Source organism: Gracilinanus agilis, chromosome 5 (assembly GCF_016433145.1).
Source record: "Gracilinanus agilis isolate LMUSP501 chromosome 5, AgileGrace, whole genome shotgun sequence".
Classification (NCBI taxonomy): Eukaryota; Metazoa; Chordata; class Mammalia; order Didelphimorphia; family Didelphidae; genus Gracilinanus; species Gracilinanus agilis.
Window position 1 is genome coordinate 154,536,831 of NC_058134.1, and position 20,384 is coordinate 154,557,214.

A 20,384-nucleotide genomic window follows, 5' to 3' on the forward strand; every position below is an offset into this window, starting at 1 on the left:
ATCTATCTAGACTACTAATTTACTTAAGAATAACCTGGTGGCTAGATGATAAATATCCTTAGGAATATCCAGGCAACTATATTTATAGAATGATAAATTAAAGACTGTAAGAAATAATCCAATGAGGGCAGTTAAGTATAACAATGGGTATAGCACTACGCCTACAGGTGGGTGGATCTGGATTCAAATGTGGCCTCAGATACTTCCTAGTTCTATGACATTAGGCAAGTCACTTAAACCTGATTGGCCTTGCCCTTGCTGCTCTTCTGCCTTCTAAGACAGAAGGTAAGGGTTAAAAAAACAAACAAACAAACAAACAAACAGGAAATAATCCAGTCCAAAACTTTAAATTTACACATGGGGGAAATGAGCTCCAAAGAGGTTAAGAGATTTACCCTCACATGAGTAAGAATAGAGCAGAGCTTTCAACCCTAGGTATTTTGGCTCCAAATAAGTGTTTTACACCCTATAGAGGCAGCTATCTGATTGTTCCTGCTGGGCCCAGAGTCAGAAAATCCTGAGTTCAAATCCAGCCCCCAATACTTATTGGTTGTATGACCCCTGGGCAAGTAACTTAACCTCTTTGCCTCAGTTTCTTCCATTGTAAACTGGAGGCAATAGCAGTATCTACCTTATTTTTAAAGATCAACTGAGAAAATTTCATAAAATACAATACTGTGCTTGTTACATAGAAGATACTGTATAAATGCTTATTCCTTTTCCTATACCAAAATTGATGACGTAATTAATTTTATTACTCTTTAACATGTGCCATTCTTTAATGTTAATTAAAAGGCATAAAAGTACACATTGCAAGATATTGTAGTCTCTAAAAATGTATATCAGATGTCCAGCCTTAGATTTATGAAGGATTCAAAGCCTGCTTCTGACCTATGATCAAATCTGTTTGATTTGATTTGATTCCCTATACTTACATTTTTCTTTTAAAAGTGATTACATGAAGGTCATTTCAAAAGCTTGATGAACAAATGAGTTTAGAAAAATCTGGAAAGACAGCAAAACCAGGAGAACACTGTATACAGTAACAGAAATATTGTATGATCAACTGAGGACTAAATAGTTACCACCAAACAAGGTTCCAAGATCATTCCAAGAGACTCACGATTTTAAAAAAAAGAAAAGAAAACAAATGCTATCCACAGCCAGAGAAGGAACAATTGGAATCTGAAGGCAGATCAAAACATTCAATCCTTCACTTTATTTCTTTCATGAGTTTTTTATTGTATATTTGATATGTATCTTCAGTCACAACATTGGAAATATGGGAATATATAATGCATGAAAGCACTGATGTAACCTATATCAGATTATTTACTGCCTCAGCAGTGGAGGAAGGAAATGATGGGGGAAGAAGAATATGAATTGCAAAATGTCAGAAAAATTATTAAAGTTTGTTTCCACATATAATTTTTAAAAATTCAATAAAAAATAAAAAGGTGTAAAAGCAAGAAGCTGGAAAAAAAGTTGGGAAAAAACTAGTATTGGGGAAAAGCAGAGAAATTTTAAAAGCAGGATATTGGAAAAGAGATAAGAATAAGAAGAGGAAAATGCTTTAATCTAGCTTTATAATTATAATATTATGAATACAAGGATCATGCCTGGATTTTTGTTTTCTATTTAGAAATACTTCAGGATAAGGCTGGGGGCAGCTTCGTAATTCAATGGATTAAAGCCTAGACCCAGAAATGGGAGGTCCTGAGTTCAAATGTGGCCTCAGATACTCCCTAGCAGTGTAACTCTGGTCAAGTCACTTAATCCCCATTGCCTAGTCCTTACTGCTCTTTTGCACTGGAACCTTTATAAATACTGATTCTAAGATGGAAGATAAGAGCTTTAAAAATACTTCTGGAAACCTCATAGAGAAAAAGAAAATAGTTTTTCCTATAGTATAAATGAACTTGTGGAATAACAAAATGTTCCATACAAGAATTTATATATATATATGTGTATATATATATATATATATGTATCTAATCAGCAAGCAATTTAAGTAAAAAAGAAATTGTGTAAATAATGCACAGTGTAAGATGTTCTAGATGCTATTTTTCTCAAAATCTTTTCAAAGCTATCATTCAGCAAATAAACATTCATTAAATACCTACTTTGTGCCAGGCAATATGGATACAAAAGAAGGCAAAAAGATAGGCAGGGCTCTCAATGAAGAAGATAACAAGCAAACAATATTCAAACAAGATTTAGAAATTAGAAATAATAGCAATCACCATTTAAAATTCTCTAAAAATTACTCCTTAATGAGTATGTGATCTCAGAATTTTTAATGAATCTGTGAGGTCTGAGTAATTCTGAGTTTGATTCAGATTTGTAAAACAAATCAGGTTCAAATTTTTATTTCATCAGAATTAGATTACTTTGAGACAAATAATCATAGGCTATTCCATTTATATTGGACTTTAAGATATACATTTTATATATTCTATTTGATTTGATTCTCATAACCACTATATGAGATTGATACTATTATATCCTCATTTTATAGATAAAGAAATGGAAGCAGACAGAAGTTAAGTGACTTCCCCAGAATTTTATAGCAAGTTAGTTTCCGAGGCCAAGTCTGAACTCAATTCTAGCTCCAGAACTCTATATACTTTGCCACAAAGCTGCCTTGTATTATAATCCATCCATGCCTTCTTGAGTAACCATGACCACAAATACTCATTACCTATTGACTTACCTTCTGCAAATAAGAATCTTCACACTAAAGAAAATATTTGGGTAGTAGAGGGCATTATTTATCACTTGGGCCATACTAGAACCTTTTAAGATAGGAATAATATTTTTATCTCTAGTTTCAATAGTACTTAAAATAATCAACAAATATTTATTAAATGCCTGTCAAGTGATATGTAAGGATCATTTTTTTTGCTCTTTTTATAGGCTACTTACATAGTAAGCATTAAGGAAAAGCCTGCCTATTGAAATGTAACTTTAATCAAATTACTTGAAATTCCTACTCTTCAAGTAATTCCTTTCAGTTAAATAACTGTGTCTTCAGGAGACCCCTGTTAAAATGTATTTCTTAAGAGGAATAAGTTCCATTAACACGTCAGCATGTGGTCTTGCTCACACCTGAGTAACATAAAGATTTGTATATTAACATTTTTCAAGTGTAGAGATAGCATTGTGTATGCAGCTAGGGCAACATGGGTTCATCCTGCTTTGTTGTCATGACCCTGGGCAAGTCATTTAATCTCTTTGCACCTTAGGCAACTCACTATGACTTAATTATTAAATCCACTTGCTAACTACCTCAGTTCAGGGAGCTCCCACTCAGAGGAAATCATCACTCCCACACTGTGCAGTAGGTTTTCAAAAATCAAGTTTCTTTATTTGATTCATTTAGTTACTGATATTTTGTTGCCAACTCTTTTCATTTCTTCCACTCTGATATTTTTCATAGACTTCGCTCCACTTACACAGCCATCATCTTAGACAGGATATCGAAGCCTCTTTTCTGGATTATTGCAATAACCCCCCCAATTTGTCTTTCTACCTCTAATCTTTCCCTACTTCAATCCCTGCACCCACAAAGATGCCCAAATAACCCTTCGTGACGCGTATGTCTATCCATGTCACATTCAATAAACTCTAGTGGCTCCGTTATCTACCGAATCAAATATAAAGTGTCTTAATTGGGATTTAAAGGTCTTCAAAACTGTGACCCTTCTTACCTTCCCGTTTTTCTTACTTCTTTCTCCCTCAGCATACTCTCCAAGCCTTACTACGTTACTAACTCGTCCTCACACATAGCATTCCTTGTCCATTCTGTTTCTAAAGCTCATAACATTGATGTCAAACTCAAATAGAAACGGGTCACTGATGCATACGCAAAGATTCCTGCCAGCCTCTTGTTTGACTTGGCAGGCCACGTATTAACATTATCTGTGTTGTTATATTTGTCTTTATTTTGTTAAATATTTCACATTGAAATTTGGATATGGTTCAGGCTGTGTACTTATCTCTGACCTGGAATCAATCAATCTTTTTCTCTCTCTATCTCTCTATCTCAATCTCTGTCTCCCTCCCTCTCCAATCACCCCCACTTTCCCTCCTTTTAAAGTTGAGGGTTAAGTTGAGGGAGGACCTTGAGTTGGCTCAAGGTCCAATCTGTTCAGGGAGACTTTTCCTTTTCCTCTTCCATATGCTAGAAGTTTACCTTCTGTCTGGTCAGAATTTACCTTGTACATGACAAGTCATCTCTATTTTCTTTTTCCCCTCATTTTTAGCATTTATTTCCAGATAACATGAAGGTACAATTAAAAAAACAAACAAACAACCTTACCTTCTGCCTTAGAATTGATACTAAGGTTTAATTCCAAGGTAAAGTCTGGGGACCTGGGGTTCTGACTTGTCCAGGATCACACAGCTAGGATGTATTCTGAGGCCAAATTCAAACTAAATACAATTTTAATAATCATTTTCTGACATTTCTTTATCTATTCTCTCCTTCCAACCCCTTCCCACTCCTAAGATGGCAGGTAATGTGAAAATAGGTTGTATGTGTGTTTTCTTGCAGAACTTATTTCCATGTCCGTCAAGTTGTGAAAAAGACAGATATCACTTAAACTAGAGAAAAATTCATAGAGGAAATAAATTGAAGAATGGTATGCTTTAATCTGCATTTAGACTCCATCAGTTCCTTCTATGTTGATAGCTATAACCATTTGATGCATGTATATTTTCTCCCTCATTGGAATATGAACTACTCGAGTATAGACGTCATACCTCCAGTTCTTGGTGAAGTCCCTGACACTTGGTAAATGCTTAATAAAAGCCAATTGATTGACAGTTAGGTTTTGCAGGTATTACTTCATGATCAATGAGTTAGAAAAAGTCAATAATGATATCTCCATTTTGAAGACAAATTTAAGTATCAGACATTTGTTCAAGGTCATCAAACTAGTAAGGAGCAGAGCTAGAACTCAAACCCACATCTCCAGATAAGCCCTGCTCTACTTCTACACCCACTGCACCAAAGCTCCCTCTTACGAATCAATATTCTTTTTCTTCAAAGCCTGGCACTTCACATAGAAGTCACAATTGGTTGGGATTCTAATAAGGGCTTCTCTCCTCTGGTTCAGGTTATAATAGGTGATATCTGTGACAACGCTCAGGAAAATAACTAAATTTCTCACTTCTCTGAGCAACCCTTTAAGTTTCAGAGAAAGTGCCAAACTGCACTGATAAAGGGAGTGGATTTCTGATTAATTTATGGGATTATTGAGTGGGATCAGGCACACCCAGCTCCTTGAGTATTCATCAGGAAAAAAGTATGGAGGCCACAGTAAATAATGCTTCAATCAAACTTTAACAAGGCACAAATAGTATGGAGCCAAGTAGCAAAGAAAGTGTAGACATAAAATGATATAGGGGTTCAGAGACAGGAATGGGGTAGTGGAAGAAGGTAAACAGTGTGGGAAGGAAGGAGGCACAGAAAGTTACTCATGAAACCATGGATAAGAGTTAGGAGCCTTTGAGGACAGACCCAGATAGAGACGAAAGAGCATTCAGAAAAGGAGTTTGGGATCTCACTGTTACAGGGTTTTGGTGTGGGAAAGATAAGCTCTTATCCAGGACACTTTGGGATTGGCTTCTTAACCCGTATCCACATCTTCTCAAAGCTATCAACAACTTTGATGTTCTGCTGATCTTACTGTGGCTGTCTGGAGCTTATCTGAGGCTTGCAAAGCATGTTAGTTAGCAGGACCCAAAGGTCCTCACAGCTAGATCTAGCAGGCTTCCACTAATTCAGGATATATTCGCAGGATGTGATTTTTAGTTAACATGAGATACAATCCGGAAAGTAGCTATTATACTCCTTTGATCTATGAGATAGTGTATAAGTGACTTCAAGGTTTCCCTCTGCAATCTTACTTCCTGCTAATATTCTTTTGGCCAGTAGCTAAGTGGCACAGTGCATCGAGTGGACCTGTAATCAGGAGAATAAGTTGAAATCCAGTCTTAGATGCTTTCTAGCATGTGTAACCCCAGGAAAGTCACTAAGTATCTGTTTGCCTCAGTTTCTTCAACTATAAAATGGGTGTGGCAAATTACTCCAAAAGTTTTTACCAAGAAAACCCCACTGGGGTCACAAAATGATATATAGGACTTAAAAATGATTTAACAATATCAGATCGTTACTTTATCCTGGCAACTTATAAACTTAATCTAGTAGCTACAAAGGGGAGAGAGAGTCAGGAGACCAGAACAAGATACATTTATAACACAGGAAATTTCCTCATCTGGTATACTCTGTATGTACTTTCAGTCTCAGCCTATCTAAATTTAACCTCCATTAAAGGCTTACTTCAAAGTTTCTTAATGGTATAAGATGAATCTTGGGCTCTTATAGACTACTTCAGGGCCCTTTCAGCTCTGGTAGGTCTTATTACATGGAAAAATCCTCAAGTTTTCACTCCTTGAAGTAAAGAGGGCTTTTCATCAAAAGGTTAACTATTCGTTGTCATTATCTTATTCATGTAGATTCTGTTCTCAGATATGGAAAGAAAACACAGAAACTTTAGAGTATTAAATCTTTTTAGTCATTAATTTAATTTAAAATGAAACTCATTGCAAACTTTGAACTCTTTCCTCTTTGTCTCCAGGGCTACAGCCACTCACAGAGGCCAAGTTATATTTAAGGATGCCTTAGCCCAGCAGTTGTGTGAACAAGGAGGTAAGAGTTACTGAATTTTAATGAATTTCAACTATTCTATCTGTGTCCACATTATAAGTAGAAGATATTGCAGTAGTGAGCACAGAGGGAATATGTTATTAATATTGCTTGATGATGATGTGAGAAATTGGTATTAGGGGCTTTGGACATATTATATATTAATGGATTTATTTTCTTTCCTGCTCATAATATAATAATATAAATATAATATATATGTATATATTCGCATATGCACATAAGACAGATGAAAATTCTTTGTGCTACTGAAGTCATTTGACATCTGATGAGAACTTGGTATTGATAATTTTGTTGGTATCTAAGAAATTCACACTGTAAAAAGGTTAAATATGCATATCATAACATAAGAACCTTAGCTATTGGGAAATATTAAAGTTATTTTTCCTCAAAATATCTTCTGGGGGCAGCTAGGTGGCTCAGTGGATTGGGAGTCAGGCCTAGAAATGGGAGGTCCTAGGTTCAAATCTGGCCTCAGATACTTCCTAGCTGTGTGATCCTGGGCAAGTCACTTGACCCCCATTGCCTTAAAAAAAATCTTCTGAATTAATTCACAGTCAGAACGAGTTAGTTAACTAATTCATCTTGTTAAATCCAACACACAAGTCTATTAGTTTAGTAATTAAAAGAACACTTCTTATCTTCATTAGTTGCTTAGAGACTTAATGAGAACTGGTCAGCTGTGTTCACCAATCAGCTGATTCCTCAGTTCCTAACTACAATACCAATCAGCAGTCAGAAAGCTATCTATCCATTGGAATAAGAAGATGCAACACCTTTGTGCCTAACTGCACTTGGGTTTAGCCTTTTGGGATCATTATTTACACTTGTGACCCTTTAGGATCAATACCCCAAGAAACCATCTTAACAGTTTAGGAAATTATCCTAACAGTTATCCATATATATTTTCATTAACAGTTTCTGCACAAATTACCATAACACTCTATACTAATTCATTTTATGGGTAGGAATTCACCAGTTTCTATATGAATGTGGTAATGCTTCACTAGTCTACAAGAGGGGGACAATTCCCACTAGCTTCCTGGCTTGTGGTATCAAATATACACACAGACACGTTAAAAGGAAATATTAACTGACAGAAAACCTTAAAGTGCATTTGAATTCAGAGCTCTCTGTAGCTACTAACTCCTTAAAGCATCCTGATTTAAGCATCTTTACATAGGAGTATATTTCCAATGATCAACTGGTAAACTGACTATTGATTTGAAATGATCAAAAATATTTAAATTTTTGTTGATATGTGATGTGTATAAGTGGCAAAATTTACTGTTGTGGCAAAAGAAAAGGAACAATATCATTAACTACTGAAAACCTAGCAAACAAATTTGGATTATGAAACTACAACAACAAATTCAACAAAGTACAACAAATAAATTCATATATTTTTGATTGGATAAAGAAAGAAAAAACTGAATAGTGGAAACAGTAAAAGCAAAAATAGATATTTTGATGTCAAAGCAGCAAAACCAAGTGACTTTCTCATATTTTTATCCCTGTCCACATATCTACAGTCTTAATTAAGATGCTGCTCATGTTTCATGAAGATAATGTTGTTAGCAATGTTCTTTTACAGTTTTCTTCTGTTAGTTTTCATAAAACAATGCTATATTGCTTTTAAAATAATCTCAAATTATTCTAAAAGAATACATATTAGCTTTACAATGCAAACTTTTCTAAATGGATAATTTTAAATGAATTTTTAAAATTTAAATGATTATTTTATCGATTAATTGTTGAATGATTAATTATACTAAGATAGTAATATTAAATTATTTTCCAAATCATCCAAAATATCAGCTGCCAGAGAACATTAGATGTCTAAAAAGCTTTGATTCTGCTCCAATAATAATTTTACTTCCCAAAAGCACTTTATGATTTACAAAGTGCTTTACTCACAATAATTCTCTAAAACAGATATTTATGATTTTACATATGAGATTATTATATCATAGCTGATTCAAATAACTTATCTTGGGTCCTGTAACTAATTAAGCACAATAAGCCTTGGAATTCCAATCCAAGCCTCTTTCCTCCAAGTCTAACTCTCCATATTGACTATATAAGCAGTAATATTCCCATATCAGCTGCAAGACTGTCACTGGAGATAAAAAGTTAACTACAACCCAAACTCTTCTGTCAAGTATTTGACTCCCTGGGGTTTGGGGGAGGACCTATAAACAAAGAATTATGGCAAAAGAGATAATGTGGTAAGTTCAAAGGGTACAGACAAAATTCCTTGAGCAATTTTGAGACAAAGAACTTGATTAAGTTTAGGGTTGGATGAATGATCAGGGAAAAATTTGTGGAAAATGTAGTGTTTTCTTTCATGTAATCTGATGTTATTTGATTTTATTTCAATGGAGGAGGATTGAGAACACCAGCATGCTTAGGGTAAAACGAGCCTAGATTGGCTACTGAGCAAGTCAAAATTTCTGTGCCTGTCATCACTGAGGGAGTTAGGCCTAAACTAGCCTTGGTGAGACAGATAGACCTAGAAACAAAACAAAACAACAAAAAAGATTGATCATTGTATATGTAACCTCAATTCTAAAACTCTCTTTATTGATGGAAATTAATGCCGTGAGTCTTTTTTTTCCCTCTTTCAAGTAATCTCTCATGATCCTTTCATTTATGAATATTATAAGGAATGGGTACCAACAGTATGAACAAATATTCTCTATTAATAAGAAAAGGTTTATATAACTTTGTAATTATCAAAAAAGAGCAATTACTAAAAACATGTATGAATGAGACGTAGATCTTGCCATGTGGACCTGAAATGGAGTTGATCTGATCCATCTACCCTCTAAACGAGAGAGGATCAGATGTGCCCCAATTGTACTTCCTAACTTCAAGACTACTGAAGGAGTTTAGTCTCTTGCCTCTTGCCAGTTCTGCCCCTAACCTCACTAAAGCAGGATGTTTATCTCCAGCTGTACCAATGGGCTTTGGGATCAGGGTTCATATATAAATGGATTTTCCTTTAATGGTTTGAATTTGGGAACCTGTTCTATTGTATACCTAATGTTGAAATTGGATTACTTTAGAAGTGGTGTGTCACAATTGATTGGTCACTAAACTTGGAGTCAGAAGGCTGTCAGTTCAAATCCTGCCTTGGATACTTAATAGTCTATGACCTTGGACAATTAGCTTCTCTGTGCTCAGTTTCCTTGCAAATAAAATGGGAAGGGTTATAGACTTGATGGCCTCCAAGTTCTCTTCTAACTCTAAATCAGTGATTTATGATTTATCATCCTATCAGGGGAAAAATCTGAAAAAATCAATAAGGGAAAACAATTTTGACCAATCAGAAAAAAATTTCTCTCACTGAGATGTTTCATGCTAATACAGTTTACATTGTGATGGTCTAATTAACAAGGCAACATATGACAAACATGTTATTATAAAGATAATGTAGACCAAGACAGCAGTTATACGATATTCATATATGTGGTGTTACCTAGTAGATGTAATTTCAATTATACCACAGCTAAATTGAAAAAATAATTTTGTATTAAAGGGACTAATACTTTCTTGAATTCCATAAAATAAAAAGATGCTATATTTTATGATAAGTATGACTTTTTATAATATCCTCACTATTTTTACTAAGGAATTCAATATATTTTCAAATGCAGTAGAATGATTCTTTTAGGTTGTATTGCTTTGCTATGTTATAAACCAGTTGTATCAAACTCATAAAAAAAAATGGGAGCTGCCAAATCATACTTCAGGGTCCCAATGGGCCACGTGTTGACTTGGTTTTAAAGTGTAATTTTATCTGTGTTTTACTGTATTTTAATTTATTTTGCTAAACAATTCCCAATTGCATTTTAAGCTCATTCAGAATGCCTTTGGGAGTTTGTGAGCTACATGCATCTGAAACCTCTTGCAGACAAGGGATAGCTTATATAAATAAATGAATGAGTGAAAATGAATTTATTAAGCATTTACTATGTGCTGAGCCCATGTAAATCACTGAGGATACAAAAAGAAAAAGTATAAGTCCTTGCTTTCAAGGGGCTCACATTCTGATTGAAAAAGTGTCACTCTGGGACATAGACAAAGGTCCAGAAGATGTCAGATCCACGGTGTTCAGGCTGCAATAACAGCTCAGATAACCTTGCCCAGGGATCTGGAGAGATTTAAATTGGGGCTGCTAGTAAGGGGCCTGGAGGACTTTAGGAAGCAGTTACGAGACAGGTGATATGACTTGGTGATTCTCCATTTCACTAGAAGAAATAAGGTTAAAGACTCCCTTCACATTCATGTCATGTGATCAGTCACAGTCCTGACTGGGCTGGGTAAAGGTACAAGCTAAGAGAGGTTTTCCCTCTTTTCCTTCCTGCCATGGTAACTAGTTTCTTACTGCCACCTGTCTCAAATGGATTCTGGGCAAATAAAATGATAAAGGAGGAAAGGTTCCTAGACCTGTGAGGCTTGAAAACAGTAACTAATTTAAAAGTCTCACCTTAACAAGGGAAACATAGGAGAAATGAAATCAATTTCTAAAAAATACAAAGAGCCAAATTTGATAAAAAAGAACTTGTGATCTTTTATGTCTTGGATATAAAAGTAGAGAGTAAATGACTTCCTAGAAATAAAATAATAACCTTGGTAGACATAATTATAGATGCCTAATATGTCTGTATAGATATATTTACATTTTTAAAAAATTTATGCTTATCAAAAAGAGAATATCATAGGCAACTAAAAAAGTGTGACTATTTCCCCAAAGTGTAGAATGGTGTTTCCTTATGTCTGTCACAAGCTACAAAATGTCTGTTGGGCAAAGAAAATAATCATTCATGAAAACATTTAACTGCACTGGAGATTTGGGGGGGGGTGGAGGAATTCTAATTACACAGTGCTCTTATAAGATATGTGGGCTTCAGAAATTAAAGGAAATCCACTTTTCTAAAACTTAAAATTAACTCATTCATAGGGAAAGTTTAAGATTTGTAAAATGCTTGCCTCAAGGCAATTTTACAAGCTAAGTAGTGTGTTTATCCTCATTTTATAGATGAGCAAACTGAGGTTTAGAGATTTCACCTAGTGTGTATGAGTTTAGACTTAACACTAGAACTCTGGACTTGAAGTCATTCCATTCTACTACCCTCATCTAAAAGGGTCCAAGATGGGTGGCTTGGAATTCCCAAGCAAATATTTGCCTCTCACTAGAAGTAAAATAAATACATCTCTTCTAGAGCTGTGCCTCCAAAGAGAGTGTTGTTTAGACAGTGTTTACATCAATGCACAAGAGGTTTCCAACTTGTACAATGTTACCCATAAAGATCTAAAAACTTTCCATTGTAAACATTTCTGTACATATATGTATGTGTGTATGTGTATAATATCTATAGTATATAAGCCAAAACTCTTTATTTTTCTGATTTGCAGTCCCGTTTTCTAGGAACTATCCCTATGGCATAATCCCATTTAAAAGTAGATACCTAAGTCTTTGATTCATATTTTCATGGACAAAAGGAAAGAAATTAGCATTTAAAATTCATTAATTGTGAAGGCAGAAAAGGTAAAGTGTTTGTGAAATCCTTTATAAATGGACTTTTTATGAAATTCTCAAGAAAAAAGGGCACTACATTGACAGATTAGAATGACAAAGGCAAAGGGAAATGAAGGAAATATGGCATATTAAGAGAATGATTGCACTATTTGTAATAGATAATGGGGAAAATAAAGAATAATGTCATAATGTGGAACCTTATTAAGCCAATCTTTTAAAAATGTATTTGAAGTAAAACCCTGTGATCTTAAAAATGTGTATAGAGAAGTATATGATGGTATAAACTAATGACGTTAAAACTACTTCCTATTTTTCTGTGGTGATAGAATTCAAAATTTTACATCTGAAATGGACCTCAGAGAATTCTAGTTCAACATGCTCATTTTCCAGATAAGAAAACTGAAGCTCAAGAATTAACTTGTCTGTTAGTATGACAATAAAGGTTTTAAAAATCCTACTCTACTTAGTCCAAAAAGATAATAAATGGCATGTATATGCCTCTCCTTTAGTGTGGGAGCTTCTTGGCACGTTTCACAACTACATATATAGATGGTTTCACAAGGCCAGATGGTTAGACTCCATGGCCTGACAGCCATTGTATCCTGCAGAGTCCTCAAAGGTTACTTATAATTTGCAAATGGCTCTAGAATCCTCTGCTGTTGGTTGAGTGAAAGTGGATAGAAAGAGAAACTCCTCTTTCAGGAGAACAGAGATCAGCTTGAGTGGTAACGAATTCATTATTAGAAAATGTTGACTTCTGTCTATAAGCTAAACTCTTTGGCTTTGCCCTGAATCACCATCACAATAATGAGCAAAGGACTTGAGAAATGTAGATTGTACATGCCAACTAAAAGTTCATTGAATCGTTATGACATATAATGTATGAACCTCATTCACGTCTAACTTTTAGATTTTATCATCATTTGGATGGGGAAAGCTAAAGTTTACTCTCATATAACTATGAGAGAAGGGCTTGACAGACAAATTGGTCAAGTGGGGAGCTTTTAAACTTTGCAAATTCCAAAAGATCAAAAGTACAATTTACATAATGTGAGTTAAATAAAGTTGCTTATTGCCAAACAAATTTGACATAATCTTATTTGGAATAATTTGTTTAACTTCTATGACTTCATTCCCTTGAAAATTCATTCTTTTCCCAAAGCAGATTCATCTTCCTTCAATTTGTCAGAAGAGGATGTCACTGTGTCTACTTGAATTGATAAATGTATATACCTTAGTTGCTCAACATCCCTTGAAATTTCTTTGACTGCGTAAGGCTAAGCAAATAGATGCTTTCCCTAAATTTTAAAAGTTTACCAATCCAAAATCAAGAAAATTCAGTTCAACAAATGTTTTGGATAGTCTCTGGATACTCTGGAAGGAACAAAGAAAGGCAGGGACTAAACATTTATTAAGTACCTACTGTGTTCCAGCTTCTATGCTAAGCACTTCACAAATATCTCTACAACAACTGTAGGAGTAGGTGTTATTATTATCCCATTTTGCAGTTTTGAAGCAGTCAGAAGCTGTTACTTGTACAGGGCTACACAGCCAGTAGGTGTCTGGGACTGGTTTTGAATTCAAGTCAAGCTTCCTAATTCTGCTGTACCACCTTACCATATCTCAGAGTTATGAAACTTTAATGACACATACTCTGCCCTTCAAGGGGCTTACAATCTAATAGAAGGAATATGCCCTAAAAACAAGTCTTGGGATTTAGTACAGAGAATAATTCCAGATCACTGCAGTAGGTTTGTGGAAAATAGGTTTTCTTAGAACAGACAATAATGCAATGGATAATAGTGTGTTTTAATTCACTACAACAAATTAATCTCACCATTTACTAAGTACTTCCCATATGTAAGACACTAAGATTAAAAAGACAAATATGAAAGTCTTCCAAGAGCTTATGTAACTCATACAAGAAAGGCAAACCATCTAAGTTGAGATGCCCAAGGAGATGAAGAAGGGAATGTTGAAAGAGAGATTCAAGGCAAATATTATACTGGGGTAATTAGCACCAGATAGACAAGAAAATAAACTGGTCCCTTTAGGGGGTTGGGATAGGTCCATGATTTAGTTGACAGAGTTCTGACCAGGCCTTAGATTAGATCATCTCCATGCTTTGGCAGAAGGAGGAAGGGATTCTGTGATTGTTTGAGAGGTTCCTCTTGAATTAATCAAGAAAAAAGGCTTGAGTTCAGTCTTACACAACAGGACATCTCCACAATGTAGATAACGGCCAGTGTTTCTATTTGGAAGAATGGGCTAGGAGTCTTTCTCAGGAACATCTGATTGATTTCCCACTTCTGGTGTTATAGAGAAGGAGATACCATTTAGCAGTATTATATGGCATACAGAGGGGTTTCTAGCATGGAAGGTTTCAGGCTTAGGCAATTTCACAAAGGGATGGGTAAAAGATATCTAGAGCAGAAACATCCTGCCTCCCTGCCATCAATGTCCCCACTATAAGAGTTAGGTCCAGAAAAGCTAAAAAGTTTTCTGGAATATCACAAATGTGCTAAATGCAAAAAAGAGTTGAGATAGCACTATGAACATTTTCAATAAAATAGAGGTTATTTTCAGTGGGGAAAAGTGCAGATTAAAGAAAAGGAGGGAGGGGTCAGCATGGATTTTAATATACAGAGACAGAGAGGCCTGGAGGCCTCAGAGGATGGCATGAGACTGGAAAATGAAGAATAGTCCATTTTGGAAGAATATAGAGTAATTGAAAGGACTCATTCAGGTTAACATGTGACTAAAAGAACTAAGATCTGGCAGTCACTAAAATGGAAGATGCACTTTAGGGCTCCTAGCAAAATAGACACTTATCTCAGTGTCCCCAGTGGTAAACAAATAGTGTTTGAGTTAGTATATTTATATTGATATGATTTAAAATCTAATTAGATAGTCTTCATTTCCAAGACTACATACATTTTAATGTGACAATTTTGTGCAGTTTAATAGTAAAAATGCTGAGATTTACACCGGAAAGGAATTTTACATTTAATTCTTTGAAAAACAGAATAAAGATGTCTTCATACAAACTATTACGCTATTTGGTTGATTTGCCTATATTCTGAAGAGTTAAATGTATATTCATTTCTATGCAGTTATATGGGTCAGCAGGAGGATTATAAACACATAAAAATCATAGCTTTGTTCTGTTTTTTTTTTTAAAAAGAAACTTCCTGAAAAGAGATAAGAGAGAACAGTGTAATTTGATATGGGGATTATTGAATACTTAACATAGTGGTTGTCCAAAATTATGTTAGCTAATATTCATCATTATTAACAACATTAACTGTGCCTCTACCACCTTGGCTAGATCTTTAAATATCATGACTTAATGTAAACCTCAGATGGTCCATCTGCTGTCTCATTCTCACCAAATGACCAGCCAAACTTCTTTTCGGGTCATATGTGTTCTTGACAATACTCTTTATGCCAGTTCTCACTTAACAGTCATCACTGGCAACATGCTGCCATCTACTTAGGTCCGCCATGTGTCTTTCCACTGTCTTTCATTTTATTTGTAAATCTTTATTCTTCTGTGTGCAACCACAGAGAATCACTAGAAAAATACTGGTGTAAAAAAAAATAGACTTTTGAGGAAGTGAGCTATTTGGGATCACTTCACCAGTGCCCAGATTGATCCAGCTTATTTCTTCCTTTACCTCAGTTCTGGACTCAGGTAAGAGGCTTTGGCCTTTTCCATTTCTTGGTGCTGATTCACATATATCTGATATCCAGACTGTTTCTTTCTATAAACTAAGCCAGAATGACTTCAAGAATATCCAAATTAAGTTAATATTCATCGACTAAGAACTGTATGATCATTATTTTAGTGCATTTTCAATACTTCACAGTCTTTGTGAAAGCCAAAAGGATCCACCAATTTGAGTACCATTTTGTGCTTTTTGTCCTTTTCCCAGGTTTCTGTGTCCTCTGCCCCCAACTCTTCACTTGGTGGGTACTCGTCTTGTAATGAGCTAGCTGCTTTTAATCAGGCTGTTGCTTCAGCCATAGTTATCTTTGCAACCTTTCCAGCTTCGTAGAACCCCTTTGGTTTGTTCTCCATTGGCCAAAGCCTTTGAGCACATTTAGTCTTCTCCATACCATGATCAGCCAAAGGAGTGAAACTCTGGATGTGAGACTTAATCCTTGGTTGGAGCAGGGAGATATCAGAATGAGAGTAAATGAGGGGGACAAGGAGAAGAGCCAGAGTTGATTACTAGGGAAGAAAAGGGAAAGCAATGTGAGGGTCAGTCAATTAAGTCTAAGAGGAGGAACTTACAGAAAATTATAAATTCTTTGAAGGCGAGATCCAATGAAGTTTCCTGAAAGTGGCTTATTCCTAGAAGATATCTATTACCTATTAGTGAATTTAATTCAGACTTATCCTGCAGTTTTCTAACCAGTTTAGTCAAGCTGCAAATTTTGCCACTCTTTCTCCAGGTTAGGTTTCTGATCTGTCTTTAAGAGTATGATCAGAAGGTCAAGGGTAGATGACACCCTGTCCCATAAGAGGAGTCTTTTTTCACCCCAGGGGCAGCCAACCCAATCACCAGGAGAGCTTGTGCTTATCTGAACGGCTTTCCCTCACTGCTCTGACAGTTCCTTGCTGGCCATATGTTGCTTGGGCTTCGGACTGGGCTACAGCTGCTGCTCCTCCTCCCTCTCTCCTACCCCCAGCACCAGGCCCTTCTTAAAACTCCCAGCGGCCCAGGCAGCATTTTAGAAAAGGGAATCAATGGTTCACTGAACTCTGATCATACATCCTAAAGATTTATTTTGGTTTTACTTTGATTCCACCCATTCAAAAATATGAGAGATGATCATTACATTAAGTGTCAAAAATCAAGAATGGCAAAGAATTCATCCCAACCTTAATCCATAGACCCGTCTATAATTTAACTTGTTTGAAATATTAAGCAGTCTTTCATACTAATCATAAGTATATTCTTGAACACATTGAAAACTATTTCTACTCTAAATTTATAACATTTTGGAGGCTTAATTATCATACTTGAAGGTCAAACTGTGCTGTATTGCAATAAAATACAAAAAAGTAATAAAGGAATTATTCCTGGGGAGATGAAAGTCTAGGTTCATAGCTCATTAAATGGTAACTTCACAGACCGTGTCTAATTTGTCATATTTAGCTCGGGAAGTTTAATACATTTGAATTACAAATTAGATGAAGGGATACCTGAGGCAAAAAAAAAGTACTGTGGGTCTTTGAAACTATAGAAATTTGGAAGGTATAGTTCCTTTAGCATGATACTTTAGTTGTAAGGTTTTCCTGTTATTATACTTGCCTGACTCTAATGCTGATCTGAAGAAAGAAATTAGAGATATTACCATGAAGCTGGTTAGCTGCTTCTTATTTGATCTGAGATTCAATTAGTTGTTATAACTCCCTTCTTGTTGGTTTTTTTCATAGTATAGCCCAGACCTAGATCCTTTTTGTTGATGACTAATTTGCTAAAATTGAGCAAGATTGTTGTGGAATACATACCCATGTAAAGTACAATTTGCTTTATGATGTCAGTTCAAAGAAAAACTCATGAAATGTATAGTCTTTCATATCACTAGAAATGATGCTGCTTTTTGATGATCCTTAGGTTATCATGACTCATTTGAGGATGGATATATATACACATATATATGTATGTATATATATATATATATATATATATATATACTAAGCTTTATTCCACTATTAACATAAGGTTTTGCCTTGAGTATCAGTTGAAAATCATATTTTCTTTACAACTTTGTGTTTGATTTAACCTTTCAGGAAGAAAAAAAAGGTATAAAACAATCCTTTGGGGATTGACTAGTGAAAGCTACAAAAATCATAATTGTAATCTCTGATATCCAAATGAAGTAATATAAGCAGGCCATTGTGGAGTCACATTCCTTTTAGGCTTTTCTTCCTCAGTCTTCAAAACAAAGCCACCATCTTTTCATGCTGTGACTTAAATAGAGTCTAAAATATGATTGATTTACATCTTGAGACCCAGGATAAAAAGTCTTCTACCATAAATGCAAGCTTTCTATCATCATAAAAATAAAAATAGATAATTTAGTTATTTTAACATATTCTCTATTTGATTCTATTTGGATATTAAAGGGATGGATGAGAGAATCATAGCTTTAGAGCTGCAGATGACTCTAGAGGTCATTGAGTACAACTTCCTAATTTTACAGATAAGGAAACTGAGGCTCAGAGAGGTGAATATAACTTGCCTGGGATCACAGATGTAGGAAGTAGCAGAGCTAGAATTTTAATCAAATGCTCTCATTTCCAAATTGCTTGTCTTTTCAAGTATACTTTGCTGCTTCAACTTATTGCTTTTTCTAAATTTTGATATATTAGATAAAGTTAAACTTAGTGGAATAGAAATAAAAGGTGTTTTTATATACAGTGGTTGAAGTATCATTTTGTAGAAGACTATAAAATGGTATTTACTAATGGGCTATAAAAACTATTTAACAAAAAGAGACTTGTGTCCCTTCTGGATCTTTTTATTGAGAAGTGATACTTTTAAAAAATTTAATATGCATATTAATCTTTTGCTTTGTTTACACCTGTCAGTGACTAATAATTCCTATACTCCTTTGACCTTGCTTTTAAGTTAATAATTGCGAAACCTCTTTTAAAGAGAGCAGAAAAAGACAACCCTCCTCTGGAATATTTTGATACTGAATTGATATTCACTCTTTCATCTTATTCACTTAACTCTGTATCTTTTAGACATAAACCATTTGTATTTTTTTCATACCTGCTTCATTTAATAAAATATACCTTTATTCTTTCCCTACTAAATTATCTTTTTTCAATTACCTTATATAAAACTATGACAGACTCTTTTTTTTTAAAAAGTCTTTTTTTATATCTTATGGATATCTTATGGACTGGAAAATATCAGAAAAGGATTATTACAAATTGTATCAACATGTAATCTGGAAAAGAAAAATATAATAAAAATGTGAAGGCTTTCTTTTCATGATTTGTAAATTCTTTTGAGAATAGAACTAAATGAAGAGGAGTATTATTGCAACATACTTCTCAAAACAAATTCTAAAGTGCTTCCTAAAACCAAGGACTCATTGTTTCATGTAATCCCCAAATGCATCGTTGGTTTTTTCAAATCCTTTTTTTTACTTTATATGTTTGATAGGAAAATATAAACCTGATCTTTGAATCATTGCAATAATATGAAATAATCTATCTCTAGCCAAAATTTGAATCAAGCTTGGTTCCACCTGAAATGCTTATCTCTGTCCTCTGAACTCTGTTTAAGGACCACCTTAACAGTTGGTCCTTAAACAGGTGGCCTTTTCTTCATTCCTCCACTTATTAGTGCCCCCCTCCCAAACACTTTGTATTCATTTTGCACAATTTTAGCAATGTGCTATTTCTCCTCAGTAGATTATAAACTCCTAGAGAACAATAACAGGTTTTTTTTTTCTTCTGAATATTTCTAGTCCCTAGTGCAGTATCTGATGCTTATGAATACTATGCAGGATCACCAGTGACTTTGTTGCTAATAATCTGAATAGCCATTTTTCTGAGTTTATTCATGTTGACATCTCTGCAACTTTTGACACTGCTGGCCAGACTTTCCTTTTGGTTACTCTCGCCTCCCTGGATTTTCATGGTGCTGCTTTGTTGTGTGATTCTCTACATGTGGTTAGACTCATGAGCTTTTTCCTGTTCTCTTCCTATATTCTCTCTCTTAATGATCTACTCAATTCCTATTGGTTCCCACTGTCACCTTTATCTCATGTCTACACATACAGCTCTCATCTCTCCTGAACCCTAGTTCTTCCTCTCCAGCTGCCTATTAGACATTTCAACTCCAATGTCTCATAGATATCTCAAATTCAACATGACTAAAATTGAATTTATTATCTTTTTTCCAAATGTAACCCTCCTCCTTGACCCACTTTTTCTGTATAGAGTACCAACATTCTCCTATTCACCCAGCATAACATGTAATAACATGCCTCTAATGTGGTTCAGGAAACTAGGTAGTGTGTTGTGGATAGAGTACTGGGTCTGGAGTCAGAAAGACTCATCTTTCTAAGTAAAAATCC

General features: G+C 34.9%; 1 protein-coding gene across 2 annotated transcripts in view; it reads left to right on the plus strand.

Moving 5' to 3' along the window:
• The window catches only part of RELN (reelin), a 545,649-nt gene that overhangs the window by 212,474 nt on the left and 312,791 nt on the right, over nucleotides 1–20,384 (plus strand). For both annotated transcript variants that reach the window (XM_044679411.1, XM_044679410.1), the window contains exon 4: nucleotides 6,645–6,715. In XM_044679411.1, the coding sequence (XP_044535346.1) occupies nucleotides 6,645–6,715 (71 nt within the window). The remainder of the gene's footprint in view (nucleotides 1–6,644; nucleotides 6,716–20,384) is intronic.